At 30.2% G+C, this 16,559-nt stretch overlaps 1 protein-coding gene across 1 annotated transcript; it reads right to left on the bottom strand.

Moving 5' to 3' along the window:
- Positions 1-304: 304 nt before the first annotated feature.
- Positions 305-16,333, bottom strand: LOC103863936 (60S acidic ribosomal protein P2-5). The gene is given in 3 exon segments (XM_033290606.1): positions 305-3,954; positions 13,684-13,864; positions 13,867-16,333. Coding segments are annotated over 2 exon segments (327 nt in total). The 5' UTR covers positions 14,021-16,333; the 3' UTR covers positions 305-3,954; positions 13,684-13,691.
- Positions 16,334-16,559: the final 226 nt, after the last annotated feature.

The following is a 16,559-nucleotide window of genomic DNA, read 5'->3' as shown; positions in this document are numbered from 1 at the left end:
CTTTTTCGATTATTTAATGCTATACTATACACTACAAAAACAGAAACAATGACTTAAAGTCTTGAACATGATGGAATGTTAGGTTATAAATCGGATGACTTCAAAGTAAATCATCAATTCAATTCTTCTTTCGTATCATATAATTACATAGCATCTAACATTCCTCCAAAACACTAATTAACATTGACATCATGTTACTGGTACCGTAAACTATAACAGTAATATTTATATATACGTTAATAATATATCGTATAATTTTTTTTGGTATTTACGTTAATATTATATGGTGTAGTTTTTTTTTTCCAAATCAGTTCTTCCTTGCTTTACATGCGGAAGTCTCTACAACATGTTCAAAATTTGAAAACAGAATTGATTAAATCCGAGTGTTCACAGGATCCTACTTACCAACAATATTTGATCCCCATATATTCAAAATCTTAAACTATTTAATCATTATAATACATAGAAAATCAATTTCAGAAACTTAATAACTTCAATTGCGGAAAAAATATATTAAATCGAAAAAAAATGGAAAGCGATTCTGATTTAACCAAAAAGATATCAATACTATATTCATGTTAACATCGAAATATATTGCATATAATTAGTTACCAGAATCATTCCTCCCCTAACCTTGCGCATCAATCAACATTTATTTTTAACATTAAATAATTAAAAGTTATCGATTATTGGTAACAAGAATATTTAACATAACAAAATTGTTATATTTTAAATTGGCAAATTGTTTTTTATATATCATACTAACTCATAATTATTTATTTCATTATATTTTAAATTGGCAAAATTGTTTTTTATATTTCTTATGTTAATGCATCATTATCTTCATTTTTATTTTTCACTATCTCTATTTGATCATAAATATCGTTGATAAAATTTGATTACTAACACGGATACAGTTACTACTCAATGTACAGACTATCTATTACAAATAAATCATGAATATAAACAAAACAATTTTGAAACAAAAAATAAACACCCGCCCGGTCGGGCGGGTCATAATCTAGTTATTATTATTCAGGACTCTGCATGTGGAAGTGCACATTGTTCATTACCACATTACTGGAGCCTCAAGACGAACAAATATGATTTTGAAAGCTAAAAAGTAGCGCACAGTTTAACGAATCAGTAAATGCTTTCTAGGCTTCGCGTAGGAGCGGAGCACTGAAGTTTATTACGATAAGGAAAAACAGAGGGTCCTAACAAAGCTGTGACTGTAATGAAAGGCTCTGTCTTAATTTAATTGGCTGCCTTTATCTATCAGATTATTTATTTAATAAGGCAATGAACTCAATGACAAACGACAATGATTGTTTTCCAAGTTCAAGAAGTTTGGCAATAACATATCAACGAATTTGTCTTCATAACACCAAATCCCACTACAAGAAAGGTATTTTACAATCCTGCTCTGTAACAGAAAAGGACCAAGCTTGGGATCACCTTCCAATAGTGTGTGTGCTTAACGACCACCATGGCCCACGTCCCGACCGCCTGGAGGAATCTTTCCTGATACCGATGACCAAAAAAAAGATAAAATGTGAGAACAGGCAGGCAATAAACCAAAAGGAATGGTCAAGAATGAATGGGAAGTAGAGAGTGAAATGCTTAATTATGTAACCTGCAGTGGGTTTGATTCTTGGTTTGTCTTCGACCAGCAAAGTCTCAAGATTCAAAGAGTCTGGAAGAATATAATAGCGAATGTTGTTTCCCCCTGACACTTTAATGTGACTGGATTCTTCCCTTTAAAAGTAAGTTTCACAGCTTTTAAGTGACTGTTCATACTAACATCGACACTGTTCATACTAACATCGACACCTGCATTAAATCATTGCAAGTACATAATAAGGTTAGTGGTGCTTGATGATTCCATCATAAACAAGATGAAAAACAATAACCGCAGAGACCAATTGTATATTATAGAAGATAACACGTTCAGTAAGATGAGACAAAAAAGAGATGCAGGCACCACAGACATAAACGGTAACTGTTCCACAATTCCAGTTTGGGTAACTCTAAAAAATATCCCCAGCAGGTTATACTCTATTCCAGGAATAAGCCGAATTGCTTCTGCCCTGGGAGCTCCAATGCTGACAAACAAGCCTAGACTTGATCCTACACTCATGGGTGAGGCCAAAATCTTGGTGGAAGTCGAATTGGACAAACAATTCCCGCAGAAAATCGCTTTGAATGACAAAAGAGGTACTATACAATTGGTCGATGTAGAGTATTCATGGATCCCAACAACATGTGGTAAATGTGGACACTTAGGCCATAAAGACTCACGATGTCTGCAAAAATCTGCTCAGCCTAGGAACTCGACTCATTCGTCTACTGATCAAATGGGAGCTTCGCTTCCTGCTGCAAGTGTTTACCCTTCTGTTTTTGTCCCTGAAGTTATTCCAGATGGTACGAGTATCTCTGTTTCTGCTACTGTGGCAAATATTGATTCAGCCACTATACCGACAGTTTCTACTCCAGTTGTTGCCGTTGCGTCAGTCACAGGAACTCCTGTTGTTGCCGTTCCATCAGACACAGAAAATATCCCTACTTTTATGGCTCCTTCACCTACTGTGAATATTGGTTCAATCCATGCTCCACCCACTTCAGTCTCGACCACAGTCATTCAAGCCATGGAAGCATTGCCTATTTCATCAGTTGCTACTTTGAACTCTACATCAGTATCTGATGGCCAAGTACTAGCCTCTACACCTTCATCCTTTGTTGAGATCCTCCCAACAACTACTGAGTCAGAACCATCTACTCCAGCCACCATGTTTAAAGCAACAGTAACAGACACTCCTTCTAGCAATTCAGCCTTGTCTGAAAATGCTCCGCTTAATACAAACCATGCAGCTACTCTGGGAGATTTTCCAGTCACTGGGAGTGTTTTATTAACGCCCCCACCCAAAGTTTCAAATGATATTCCACCATCTACTTCTGGAGGTTTGTCTTTTACTCCTTTCACAGGTGATTGTACAGGTTATTTTAATGAATATGAAATGGCTCAACGATCACGACATGGAAGAGAGTTGAAACCATCTCAGAAGGTCCAAGATATGCAATGGCACACGGTAAGAGGTCGCAAAAGCCGGGGCTGCCGAGGCAGAGGTCGTCACGGAGACCAAAACTAAAGTTATTTAGTGAGCTAATCCCTCTCTCAATTTCTTCAAATGCTCAGAGTGTTTTGCTTTAATTCTCTAGCTCCATATGATTTTGTCAATCATTTTTCTTTCCCAAGCTTTACTTTGATCTCTATGATGTCAAAACTCATAGCCTTGTAACTTTGTTTTCAGCATTGCAATTTAAATATGAAAGCCTTTTTTCAAAAAAAAAGTTCAGAAATCATCTTTATAATGAAAAAGAAGAAGGTGGACCTTTTAAGTGCTAATCTCATTACAATGGGGGCATTAATATTGATCATGTTTCTTCTGGTACATTGGGTGGACCAGACTTCAAAAAAGAAGAAGAAAAAAAATATTTTTTATAAACCACGGTTTCCCATGCAAAATCTAGCGTTATACAGCGGAGTAGAGCAGTTGAATCAGTTCTTTCAACCAACAATCAACAATGCATTTTTTTTTCTCAGTCAAAAAATCAAGACTTAATTGTTAAACCAGTATTCACTCAGGCACAATAACAGAACAAACCTCCTCCAGTGCTGAAACTAAACTCATAAACAGAAACAAGCTTAACTGTTAAACCAGTATTCACTCAGGCACAAATCATTCCTAGGACAAAGATAAAATAAATCAAGATTACAACTAAGAATTTGTTAATACTCAACTGAGAAGCTAAGACAGGTTCCAAGGTACATGAAGAGTCGTAGATTTAAAGGAATAAACCCTAAACACCGAATAGAAGTGGTGGTTCCATGAGCTATGGTTCCGTTCTTCAGCCCGATGGAAACTGTTTCGTTGTTCAATTTTCATCAGAAACCTGCGAAAAAAAACAGCAGGAACAACTAAAACACAGCATTTCCAATCGAACTAAGAGTGGGAACGAGAAATCAACAGATGAAGAATAAAAGATATATATACCTTACGAGCTTTACGGCGAGAGGGGGAAGAGAAGAAAGCTAGGGCTTTGCGAGGAAGGAGAGCAATGGCAAGGAGCGAGAGCGGGAGGAGGGAGGTCAAAGCAAATTAAAAGACTGTGCTTGATACCGACGTGTTTCTACTTCTTCCATTATTGTGTTTCTTTCCCAATTTATTTTCAGTTTACCGATAACCCCATGCATCTTGATAATATATTTACAAATGATAAAATATTATATCTTGCTGAATGGGATTTTCTATGTGTAAAAAATGCATGCACATATATACAGATTTTAACTTGGGAAATAAATGTATACAATGGGTCCGATCGGTAATTACTGTAGCTTTAATAATTTTGCTGTAGAAAAAAATCTGTAGATTTTTTGTTGTGCCTTTAGATTTTATTGCTGTAAAATTTTATGGAAATCACTAAACAATTGCTTTGAATATTTGGCTTTGCAGAGCACTTGTACAGCTGTAGGTTATTTCAAAAGCTGTGGTTTCAAAAAAATATTTAAAGCTTGATTGCCCTGAATTTGGTGTTGTAGAAATAAATATGGTTGTGCACAACACCTAGAGCAACTACCAATCACCTCCAATATAATTTTGTATTATAAAATCTTGATTATTGGAGCTTTTTCAATCAGTTGAAAACCCAGTTCCCTTTTTTTTGGCCAAAAATCTAATTCCCATTTTTCTAGTTAAAGGTCAAACGTAGTTAAAATGAGCTTAAAAATTCTTTCAGCAAATCCAAGGCTGTAACTGGATTAGTATTTTTTGTAATGGAACTATTTGGAATGGTTTATTCCAAGAAATTCCAAAAAAAATGTAACATTTGCATGGAATTAAAAACAGTTATCTTTCCATTAATTCTTATGGGATATGTGGAACCAATAGGAATACGGTGATAATCTTTTCATGATAAAAAAAAACACGTGAATGAGTGGAATGGAATCAAACTAAATAAAAATAATATTCTTAATTAAGTTTAAATATTATGTAATTCATTTATTGCAGCAAAATAGGATTTGTTACTAACTAAACAAAAGAATAGCAACATATCTATATTATTAAAGTTGAAGTACACATTGAGATTGTTTGGCAATATGGATAGTAGTTAAAAAATAGTACTGTTTGGAAACATGGATATCAGTAAGTTATGAAAAAAATAATGGGCTTATGCTACTAAAAAAATTGGAAGTCCATTACATTATATTAAAAAGTAATGGGTCTATGTTACTTGATATATATATATTCAAATCAAAATAATAATTTAAAAATTAATTTATATCAAAAATTCATTCAAATATATATATATATATTCAAAATTTGATTTTTACTAACATATTTTCCAATAACTATTATAAAAATGTTTTCAACATAGATATAAAAAATACAATACAAAGCTCAATTTCAAACACCAACTTAAATTATGGTTTTTATATTTCACATTAAATTTTAAAATATAATATATATGATTATTTATATGATTGTACGTATAAAATATTATTAATTATAAGAAAACTTATTTGATGGTACGTATAAAATACGATTAATTATATGATAACACATATTTTGTAACCTATGATGACACATATAGGATATATATATATAATAGTGATTAGGAGTGAGTGTTCGGGTTCGTTTTCGGATCTTTTTGGGATTTCGTGTTCAGTTCAGATCTTTGAGGATTTGGTTCGAATTTGGATAATCAATTTAAATAGGTTTGGTTTAAATATTTGGATAGAGAATTAATAATTATTTAAGTATTTTTGGAGTTTTGAGTATATTTTAACTATTTAAGATATTTACGTTTGATTATTTGTATATATTTTCAAGCATTTAAGCGAACTTAAAAGTATTATATATATTCTGGATATTTTTATATATATTAAATCTAAAAATAATTAATATATACAAGTAAGTATATAAATCTATTTTGGATACCCAAAATACTTCGGTTCGGATCGGATTAGATTTCAGTTCTTCAAATACCAAAATTTTGAATAATTCAGATATTTAATCATTCCGGTTCGGATTTAGTACTACTTATTCGGATTGGGATCGATTCAATTCTTCGAATTCGAGTTTTTTGCCAAATCCTAAATACTAACATAAAAATCAAATAGCATCATATTTTTTTTAAAAAGTACACCCGCACGGGCGTGCGGGTCAAAATCTAGTTCTTCCTTATTTAAACAGTGATACGTAGATATCAAACCCACAAATCAAAATTTAGTTTCTCTTCTTTCTTTGTTGCTAAACTGTTTTTTTTTCTGAGAAAAAGCTTAAATATTAATGTTTCTTGATCTATAGGTAATAGGTTGTATGTAGCCAAGTGTACATTTTGTTTGCTACATATTAAATAAATATTTGTATTTTAAATTTTTTTTATAAATTTTTATGAAATTTAATTTAATATCAAACACGATTATTAGTATATTTAACATGTTTTGATAATTTAATTTAAATTAAAAGCCACTTTCATTCCATTCCATTACATTCCTTTAAAAAGTTACCATTTGTGTTACAAAAATATTTCTCTGCAATTATCCATTCTATTTAATATTATTCCATAACTTCTATCATTCCATTAGTTGGCATTCAAATTTTTTTAATTTCTTGCATTCATAATATTCCTCAACTTGATTACCAGTTACACCCGGCTGTAACTGGATTAATATTTTTTGGAATGGAACTATTTGGAATTGTTTATTTCAAAAAATTCCAAAAAAAAATGTATCATTTGCATGGAATTAAAAAAAATTACCATTCCATTAATTCTCGTGGGATATGTGGAACCAAAAGGAATACATTGATAATCTTTTCATGATAAAAAAAAACATGTGAATGAATGGAATCAAACTAAATAAAAACAATATTCTTAATTAAGTTTAAATATTATGTAATTCATTTATTGCAGCAAAAGAGGATTTGTTACTAACTAAACAAAAGAATAACAACATATTCTTCCTTATTTAAACAGTCATACGTAGATATCAAACCCACAAATCAAAATTTGGTTTCTCTCCTTTCTTCGTTGTTAAACTGTTTTTTTTTTCTGAGAAAAAGCTTAAATATTGATGTTTCTTGATCTATATGTAATAGGTTGTATATAGCCAAGTGTATATTTTGTTTGCTACATATTAAATAAATATTTGTATTTTATTTTTTTTTATAAATTTTTATGAAATTTAATTTAATATCAAACACGTTTATTAGTATATTTAACATGTTTTGATAATTTAATTTAAATTAAAAGCCACTTACATTCCATTCCATTACATTCCTTTAAAAAGTTACCATTTGTGTTACAAAAATATTTCTCTGCAATTATCCATTCCATTTAATATTATTCCATAACAGGAATGATGTTGGCATTCAAATTTTTTTAATTCCTTGCATTCATAATATTTCTCAACTTGATTATCATCTAATACTAGGGTTGGCCCGGCCTACGGGCGGAAAGCTATAATAAAAACTATTTATATGAATATATATATATATATACATATAAATTTATGAAGCATTTAAAAATTAGTGTGGATTGAAAATGATATTATGATATCATAAATGAATAAAATTATGAGACAGGGATACAAAACAAATTATAGAATTCTGAGATCATATTGTTATTTTTAATAAACATATTTTTCTAATAAACATACTTGGTTATATTCGTTAATTATTTCGATGATATTTGTTTTTATTTTAGTTCCGTTGTTTGGTTAAAAATATGTGTGAATTATAAATTTTATGGGATCACTTTTTTAGAAAGTAAGGAGATTGGATCTTAGTATCGTTGCATTTGGCTAAATTTATAATACGATAGTTAAAATGGTTCAAAAGAGATGAGTGTTTAGTTTTGATTTATGTTGGAAAGTTAATTTTATTTGTTTCTTTTACTTTAATTTATGTGCGATCATGTTTCACCTGCATTTTTTTGTCTGGTTATTGTATTTTAACTGAGTTCATCCAAACTATGCGAATATTTATTGTTTTTTTGCTTCTATTTTAATAAAAGAACTAGATTTTGACCCGCGCTTTCAAAGCGCGGGATTATATAATTTATAACAGTTTATTTTATAACATATAAATATTTGGTTGTTATTTTATTGTATCATTTTCTTTAGTTTCAATTTATATGATAATTATATATTGTTGTGATTAGTGTGTATATATAAGTCATAGTTTTCTTTCTTCTTATATATAAAAGTAATAGTTGATTTTGTTTGTTTTAGTGATCATTATTGTTAAATAAATTATGTGGTAATAGAGTAATTTTTTATTTATGACAGTAATTTTTTGATTAGAACTAATATTGTCAAATATTAGTAATGGGATTTTTTACAAAAAAAAAAACTTATATGCACAATATTATACGAAATATTGTTTACATTTTAACAGTTATGGACATAATGTCAAAATGAATATTTTTTAATTTTTGTAATCATTTAACTAATTGTCTAAAAATAGATTAGTATTTAGATGAGTTTAAGATTTTTTCTTTTAGTTGGACCATTTTTTGCAAACGGAAAATCATTCAATAAAGCCATGTTAGTAGCTTTACTAACATTATTATATACGGAAAATAATATGTAGAGTTTCACTATATTGAACATTAAACTGCTTTTAAGATGGAATTTACTTGATAGTCATTATATATTTCGATAAATAAGAGAAGAGTGAGATATGGTCTTTTGTGATTGGCATAGCTGGTGGAAATGTTTGTAATTTATAGCAAAAGCTATGGATAGAGTAGGTCTAATATCTTTATACAATCGTAAAAAGATCTAGTGTATTTTAGAAACAATAAAAAAATCACAAAAATAATAGAAACAAATTCGTAAGCAAATCTTTAATATAATAAATTCCAAATAAACACTAACAAATTTCCTTAACTAACTTTGGAAATGTGACCTCTAATTAATAGTTTCTATATTTTAGGAATAACAGAGAAAAATCGTAACCAAATCTTGGTTGTGAACTTAGATATATATATGAATCTTTAACGTAGATAAAATTGGAAATATGGTCTTTAATTAATATTTTCTAAATGTGTTTATGCTCCATGAATATTAAAAATATTCACCTCGTCATATATGTAACCCATATCACTTACCTACCAAGGGTAGCGTTGCTGGTGCTGCAAATATATTCCCTCTACAATGTATTTTATGTAAGCTTCAAACAGAGAACACATTTTTCCTGCTAAAAATAATTAACAATAAGAAACAATTAACAATAAGCAAAGAAAATAATCTAAAAAAATATCATCCAAGTCTTCTGCAGCATCGAGACTTTCTTCATTCATGAGCTTGAAATTTTAACCTATCCATCAAAACAAACAAAACATTATGAGACAGAGACTCATTTTGAAACTTAAGACACCAGTAATTTAGAAGACATAAATCGTCAAAACACTCACATGCTTCTTCTTCTTTTTCCTCAGTCCAGCAAATGAACTCTTGCGACCATCATTAGCTTCAGGGAAAATAAATCAGACACAAAGTTACGTGCATTCCATTAAAAAGAAACAAAAAAAAAAGTTTTACAGCATATAGACTCAGATCAAGATACCATGCAATAAATCAGATTTTTCCACTTGTGACTCTGTTGAGTCCTCAATAGGATGCTGAATGACTACATTCGTCTTCTTCTTCTAAGTGGTTGGATCAGACGGTGCGAGCTAAGGATAGCCAAACCGTTTAAACAACACAATCATACAAATCAAGCAAAAGAAGTAAAAAACAAAGTCTAACTTGAGCCTTATCGAAATCTTTAATATATAAAAGGATTAAAAATATAGACAAAATCAACTCAACTTACTTCTTGCTAGTCCTTCTCCTCCTTCATCTCATTATTTTCATCAGCCATGATTGCTACTGAAAAAGATAATAAAAACGCAGAAACCAAAAATATGCACCAGCGATAGCAGAACTGATAATGTATCTAAAAGATAACAAATTTCAACTCCCAATAAGAATCAATACAAATGATTATACCCCCAATAAATCTAGGTTAAGTTTTCACAATAGATTTATCAATCTCTTCAATCATTTGCTACGTTTGAAAAAAGAAAATGAATTCGAGAAGGAATCAACGAAGACTCGCCAACGATTTGAACGCTAATAGATTTGTCACAAAAATTGAAATGAAAGAAGGAAGCCTACAAGCAATCGATCAGGGAGAGATGGATTATTAGTGAATAAATATTTGTATTGTTAATATAAGAAGTCACATTTATTTTTAGAGTGTGCATCTCACCAAGAGACGAATGATGGGCTTTACATTTTCGAAAAAGCCTTAAAATAATTGAAAAGGTAATAGAATGTTTTGTAATTAATATGAAATTTCAGGGGCATAATTCTAAGAAGGATTCTGATTTAAATGTATAGATTATGGTAGAGTTTTTTCTAATTATTATATCTTATAGATAAATGTCAACGTCATACAAAAATAGTTGATGTTTGGCGAAGAAACTGTAGCCATATGTCCCTGTTGTCATAAATATTTTTTTTTGTAACATAATCATCCAAAGTCTAAGACACAGAAAGTATTTGTTACAAAGAAGATAACTTACCACATTAATTGCACAAAAAAAAAAAAAACTTACCACATTAAATTATTTTACCATTTTCTCTATATCTTAAAAGACTTTGATGTGAAACAATGAATCGACTTGTGCTTGGATTTTTCTTTCAGATTTCAATTTTCCATTATATATATACTTATTTAATACTATAAACAAACACCATTTAAATATATTAAAGCACAGATCAGTCCAAATCAGCCTATATCATCGAAACAGTTTTTGGGAAAAGAGGTTAGTCTTTTTTTGTTTCTTAATCACAATTCACAGTCCATGTATAACACCATATTAGAGAAATGTTTCATTTTGTCGTCTATTAGTAATCATTTTAAAAGATTTGTAGCATAGAGAGCTTCTTGGTAAAGAGAATTTTTTTTCCAATAAAGCATTATGTTTACTTTGCTTTTTGCTCTAGCTAGCTCGTCGTTACTTTGTTTGAGCTCAGCTGAGTCATTTTTTTTCTCTGCTTGTAGGACTCTAAATCAATACCAAAATAGAGATTTTTATCTCTATGTAAGGCGTTGACTGGTTCTTGAGGGATGATTTTCTCTTAAACTTGTGGGGTTAGTTGTAGGATTTAAATTCAAGTGCTTCTTTATTTCATCAAAGGTATGAACTTTGGTGTTTCTTTTTAACTTTGCTTTTATGTTCCACACTTATCTCTTGATCGTTTGTTGGGTGTCACTAAAAGTATGAACTTTTCATGGAATATTCAGTTTTTTCAGACTCAAAGGTATGCATTTTGAGTCTGTTTAGGCTCAAGTATAGTCACCAAAGGTTAGTTACTGCTTTCCACAATGTGTAAAAATGTATGAATCGAGTTCTGTTTCCATGCGTTAACAATTATCTTATCCAATAGTGGAACAGTTTCCTGACCTGGACTCTTTATGTTGCTAATTAAAAATATTTTTGTGCAGACTTGTACGCAACATTTTGATTAGAAAATTTTGGCCGAATGAAAAATATCATGACATAAGGAATACGTTTTTCAAAAAAAGATATACGTTTATGCTCACTTTCGAGTTATACGCAGAAACATATGTTTCAGTAATTCTGACTTTTAGTTTGCATTTTATTTCCAGGGCATTTCAACTTCTAGGAGCGTTGATAGCATACTACATCTTATTCATCTTGAATAAGTACACCGGTTGAGTCATAACCGAGTCAGCAACTCGTCCGACAGACAACGATTCCAAACTGGAGGAAAAGAGTTCCACTTTCCGTAATATAAAGTGACTTTGTAACACATGCTTGTATAAAGCTAATTGACAGAAAACGTACGAAAAAAACTGGGAGTGTTGGGGGAATCGGTGAAGACGAAGTAGCAGTAGATGCGGATGAGACAACCTTCGTTGTGGTGGCTGAAGATATGAAGAGGAGTAAAACGACAGTGTTACGGCGACGCGAAGCTTCTCCGGCAAAAATATTTGCTTGATTTGCCTCGATCGTCTTGATCGGCCAGCCTCGTGGAGTGAGATCTTCTTCTTCTGTAATATAAAGCGACTTAATTATGTATGTGGTGTTAATTGAGGAGCTACACGGTGAGAAGACGATGCGAGGTAATGCAAGAAAACGACAAAGGTAATGAGAGTTGGAAAAGGCTAGTGATAAATCGCTCGAAACGCTAGATTCGCCGATTGATTGTTGGATCAGTGAATAGATGGAAACTTTAGAATTACCTACGGCTGAGAAGAAAGCGTGAAACGATAAAAATTTATATAGGTATGGACTTAATAAATCAAAACACAGACAAAATATGAAGTCAAGCCCAACAGATTCTGAGGAAAAAATAAATGAAACGGGACGTTTAATAAGGTGGACACGTGTTGTAATAATATGAAAGGACTTTTCTAGCTGGATGCTGAGGTGGCAGCACAAGAGTGAAGCAAACATGTTTATATATATATAGATATAGATATATATAGATGTAGTGGAAAAAAACAAAAGTTGGTTAAACCCACTTCATGGAAAGAAACAAAAGTTGGTTAAATACAATCCACCCTCTTTTTGGATTAAACAATCCAGTAAAACTGTTTCCATAAACAATATTTCCTCCGTTTCAATATAGATGATGTTTTAGAATGAATACTTTGTTTCAGTTTACATGAAGTTTTGAGATTTTAAGGTTAACTTTAACTTTATTGGAAATTGTTCAACCAATTAGATTTTACAGTTTATTTTATAATTAGTTAACTGATTTTAAAATTATATTTTTAAAATACCTTTTCAGAGAGATGTAATTTTTTTAATCTTTGTGCACTATTACAAAACATTAAGTATTATGAAACAGAGGGAGTAGTACAAAATTAAGTAGCTTTTTTGTTTTACAAAATTAAGTAGCTTATTTGTGGAATATGTAATTCACTGTGTCGGATTTAGTAAAAACTATGGATGTTTTAAAAGAAAAGAAAACTATGGATGTTCCAAACGAATAAACTAGAGATATAACTTCAAAAACTAAATATTCACAATTTTTTTTTTGTAAACTTTATTTAATAGATATTCAAATTAAATTAAAAATATATTTATAAATATTACATATTAATATCGTTTAAATTAAACTATATGCCATATAGTTTTAAATTATTGTCAAAAATATATATTTATATTTCGCTAAAAACCTCACCCTAATAACCTTCCATTAAACATGCTCTTATAATCCATAAAAAAATGTAACTATTCAATAAAAAATGCAATCACATATATGTTGAAGCTATTAGTCACTTGCTCACAGCATATGATTTCATGCAAAAGATATGAACTTCATGAAGAGGAGAATAAAGTGGATTAAAGAAATTCAAACATATACTTTTATTCATATAAAGCTGAAGTCTGAGTTAAACACTAGCAAAATCCCTATATAATTCATAGAAAAAAAAATTCATTATTCAAAACATTGATTCTCACGAGACTCAAGTTTTACAAACTTTGAAAATTACCGAGAACGATAAAAATCCTTGAAACCACACGAAACTAGAAGCTCCAGTTATTAAAAAGGCATAAAAAGCGAGAAGATAATACGCGGATCAAAACTTCTACCATAAAGATTAATCAAAGAGACTCATCATTCCACCATCGTCTTCTGATTCCTCTTTCTCCTCTTCCTTCTTCTTCTCAGCCGCCGCAGGCTCAGCAGCAGGAGCAGCGGCACCGCCTCCACCGGCAGCAACCGCAACCGTAGGACCACCGGAGGATAGAGCAGCCATCTTCTCTCGTCCACGGTCACATCGTGATCTTTAATCAGAGTGAAAAACAAATCTATCTTCACTTGATCGATCTCTGCACCAACAGATTCCAAGATCTTCTTCAGATCACCAGCGGATGGACTCTCATTGCCGCCGAGTTTCACGAGGAGGTAGGCCGCAACAACTTTCATCGATATCTTCTCTTTTATTTTCTACCTGCAAATCCCAAAGGAAAAAACAACTGCAGTTAAGGTCTGCGTGAAATTTCGTTATTTATGGGGACCTTGGTTTCTGCACGTACCAAAAAATTATCGCGTGGGCTACACGAAACCCTTATACATTTGTCAGGTATGCCCATAAAATGGGCCATGTCAATTGTCAGACTAATCGGGCTATTGATGGAGCCCATATCTCATTTTAATTATTTTCAAGCATAAAGTCAAGAGAATTTAGTATAGCTATTCTTTAGTTTTTTATCACAAAAATAGTTTCCAATGAAGAAAATGACCAAAATAAGTTTTATTAAAAGGTAAAAATGTATTAAAAATATATTTTTATCCTAGGATTAACTAATCTAAACTTAGAATTAATGGGTGAGATTTTGGGGATAGGGTTTCAAATTTAAAAAAATAAAAAATTAAAATTAAAATTTTCAAAATAAAAAGGACTATTTTGGTCATTTTTTTAGGACTATTTTTGAGAAAAAAACTTAAAAATGCTATTTGAGAGAATTTCCCTAAAATAAATTCAATTAAAATTTTCTTACATGTCTTTTGTTTTTAGAATTAGTTGTCTAAGAAAGCAAATGGTTGTTGATGACCAGTCAAATTTTATGTTGAATTTTGATGCTTTAACTAAAAACTAGATTTTGACCCGTTAATTTTGTTTTCAGTTTAGAAATTATTACAATTTTTTGTTCGAATTGAACATTTGAGTTTTGACGTCTATAATTCAAAGTAATTTATTTTGACGTTGCTAAAATTTGGGTTTTTGCTCTGGTCTTTTTAGGTTATTCTATTTTTAGGTTATCCGGATTGGAGTGCATGACCGGTAGTAACCAGACATTTTTCTGATCATATCAGTTTGGGCAATGTCGGATTTGGGTTGTGTTTATATATTTTGTAAAACCCGAAGTTGAACCGAATTAGAAATAATTTGAGTTTGATTCATGTTTAAAGCCAACAATCTTGAAAAAACCACGAAAACCCGAGTTAAACCCGTAAATCAAAAAAGAAATTAGGCAACTAGAGGGTTTTGGGTATTTTAATTTATAAATTATATTTTATCTATATATTCTAATTATTAATTTTTATTTTATTTCAAATATTTATATACCTTTTTGCTTTTCAATTCAGTTTTGGTTTGGTTTCGATTTTTGAATTTAGAGAAATAAGAACCATTCAGATTCTTACAAATTTAGTTTCAGTTTTTTTTTTGGGTTTTGGATAATATGTTCAAGATTAATGTCTCATTAGTTTTTTTATACGTGCTTTAATATCTATCTTACTCAAACATAATAATTATTATTTAAAGCCTTCAAATACTTTATAATGTTACTTTTTGTACTATTGTGTTTTAAAAGGATTTTTCGTACTTTATTAAATATATTTTTATCCTTTGTAAATTGGTTCAAAATCATTTGTCCAAAATATCAAACTTTATTTGCCCATATTCAAGGGATGTACGTGACTAATGATTGTCATATTCAAAATAGTTATATATAATTTCCATAATTTGTTATTTAAAATTAAATAGTAATGGTACTGTTGTAACTACTTAGCAAATCAAGGGGATCTTAAAAAAAAATCTCTTGTTTTAGTAGTATAGACTAGATTTTGGTTGTTATTTTATTGTATCATTTTCTTTAGTTTCAATTTATATGATAATTATATATTGTTGTGATTAGTTTGTATATATAAGTAATAGTTTTCTTTCTTCTTATATATAAAATTAATAGTTGATTTTGTTTGTTTTTGTGATCTTTATTGTTAAATAAATTATGTGGTAATAGAGTAATTTTTTATTTATGACAGTAATTTTTTATTAGAACTAATATTGTCAAATATTAGTATTGGGATTTTTTACAAAAAAAAAAACTTATATGCACATTATTATACGAAATATTGTTTACATTTTAACAGTTATGGACTTAATGTCAAAATGAATATTTTTTAATTTTTGTAATCATTTAACTAATTGTCTAAAAATAGATTAGTATTTAGATGAGTTTAAGATTTTTTCTTTTAGTTGGGCCATTTTTTACAAACGGAAAATCATTCAATAAAGCCCTGTTATTAGCTTTACTAACATTATTATATACGGAAAATAATCTCTAGAGTTTCACTATATTGAATAGGGGTGGGCGTTCGGGTACCCGTTCGGATTCGGGTCGGGTATTTCGGATTTTCGGGTATTTCGGTATAGAGGTCTAGAACCCGTTCGGGTATTTCTGTACTTCGGGTCGGGTTCGGGTATTTTTAGTTCGGATTCGGTTATTTCGGATCGGGTTCGGATATTTAGATTTTGAAAAAAAATATTAAAATTTCATTTCTCAAGTTTATTGTATTTAAAAATATAACTTTTAGTTAACTAATTTTTTATTTTTAATAGATTGAATGGTTAATAGATTTGGACATAACATTTTAAAACTAAAAAGGCACTAATTTAGTTATTTTTTTTTAATTTTGGATATAACTTTTTGTTAATTTTTGAAATAAAAAACTTGACATG

The sequence above is a fragment of the Brassica rapa genome, chromosome A04, assembly GCF_000309985.2.
Source record: "Brassica rapa cultivar Chiifu-401-42 chromosome A04, CAAS_Brap_v3.01, whole genome shotgun sequence".
Lineage (NCBI taxonomy): Eukaryota > Viridiplantae > Streptophyta > Magnoliopsida > Brassicales > Brassicaceae > Brassica > Brassica rapa.
This window is presented reverse-complemented; position numbering and strand designations above follow the sequence as displayed.